General features: G+C 45.9%; 1 protein-coding gene across 1 annotated transcript in view; it reads right to left on the bottom strand.

Moving 5' to 3' along the window:
• The window catches only part of LOC107299008 (guanine nucleotide-binding protein G(t) subunit alpha-3-like), a 12,807-nt gene that overhangs the window by 1,502 nt on the left and 9,794 nt on the right, over positions 1-1,511 (bottom strand). Inside the window, 2 exon segments of the mRNA XM_015828372.1 lie at positions 627-780; positions 1,105-1,234. Of these exon segments, the coding sequence (XP_015683858.1) occupies positions 627-780; positions 1,105-1,234 (284 nt within the window).

The following is a 1,511-nucleotide window of genomic DNA, read 5'->3' as shown; positions in this document are numbered from 1 at the left end:
GGTCCGGTGCCATGGAGCGCTTTAAAGATAATAACCATCACCTTGAAGCGCACCCGGAAGGCCACCGGTAGCCAATGCAGCTCGCGCAGAAGCGGCGTAACGTGGGAGTGACGAGTCCCTCCCAACACCGCCCGCGCGGCCGCATTTTGGACCAACTGGAGCCTCCGGGTGCTCCTCAAGGGAAGCCCCATGTAGAGAGGGAAGCCCCATGTAGCCCCATGCTGATGATGGTGTCCAAGTGGTGCTCCAGTTGTTTTGGGATTGCACCCAAGGCGCCTATTACTATTGGTACTACCCTTGCTTGCCTTTGCCACAGTCTTTCTATTTCTATTTGTAGGTCTTTGTATTCTGTTATCTTCTCCAATTCTTTATCATCTATTCTGCTGTCTCCAGGCACTGCCACATCCACTATCCAGACTTTTTTGTCTTTCTTATCGACAATTGTTAAGTCTGGGGTGTTATGTTGCAGGTGCTTGTCTGTTTGTATGATGATGATGATGATGATGATGATGATGATGATGATGATCATCATCATCATCATCATCATCATCATCGTCGTCGTCATCATCGTCATCATCATCCATGATCTCCATAGAATTTTGCCCAAAGAAGCCAGATAAATTTACCATCATATTCTGGAAAGCAGACACGGAGTTGGACTTTAGTGATTTTTTCTTGGAAGAGGTCTTTCTTATTGAGAAACAGCACAATCGAAGTGCTGGCAAAGCATTCGTGGTTACAGATGCTGCTGAAGAGGTGGAGGCTCTCATGCATTCGATTCTGCCAGAGGGAAAAACAAGGAGGCAGTTAGGTTTTTCCTGTTATTCCTGACTGCTCCTGTGAAGAAAAACAGTTCGGCCGATTAGCTTCTTCCAGCAAAGTGGAAAAAAAAAATTATTATTATTATTATTTATTATTATAATTTAATTTATATACCGCCCTTCTCCCGCAGGACTCAGGGCGGTGCACAGCGTATTAAAAACAGTACAAATACAAAGCATAAAAATACAAACCCCTATAAAATGTTGGTAAAGGTTTTGAGGTAGCCCAGCGCATCCTTTCCACCCAGGTAGCAAATCCCGCTCTCTTTCTCCTTCCGCTTACCACGTCCTCATCTTCCACCAGGACCATGTCATAGGCACTGAGGGCCGCACAGAAGATAATGCAGGTCACTCCTTCAAAGCAGTGGATCCACTTCTTCCTCTCTGATCTCTGTCCGCCCACATCAAACATCCTATGGAATGAAACTGCGGTTAATAAGATGCTCACTGCGTTCCTGGTGTGTGCTGTTAACACATTTCAGAGTGAGGGAGGGAGGGGAGGGAGGGAGGGAGGGAGGGAGGGAAGGCAGGAAGGAAGGACAGGAAAGGGAGGGAGGGAGAAGGGGGAATGAAGAAAGAAAGAAAAAAGAAAGAAAGAAAGAGAAGGGAGAGAGGGAAGGAAGGAAGGAAGAAAGGAAGGAAAGAAAGAAAGAAAGAAAGAAAGAAAGAAAGAAAGAAAGAAAGAAAGAA

This window comes from Protobothrops mucrosquamatus, unplaced genomic scaffold, assembly GCF_001527695.2.
Source record: "Protobothrops mucrosquamatus isolate PMUCROS unplaced genomic scaffold, P.Mucros_1.0 scaffold4430, whole genome shotgun sequence".
Taxonomy (NCBI): domain Eukaryota; kingdom Metazoa; phylum Chordata; class Lepidosauria; order Squamata; family Viperidae; genus Protobothrops; species Protobothrops mucrosquamatus.
The sequence above is the reverse complement of the archived record's forward strand: the minus strand, read 5'-3'. Positions and strand labels throughout refer to the sequence as shown.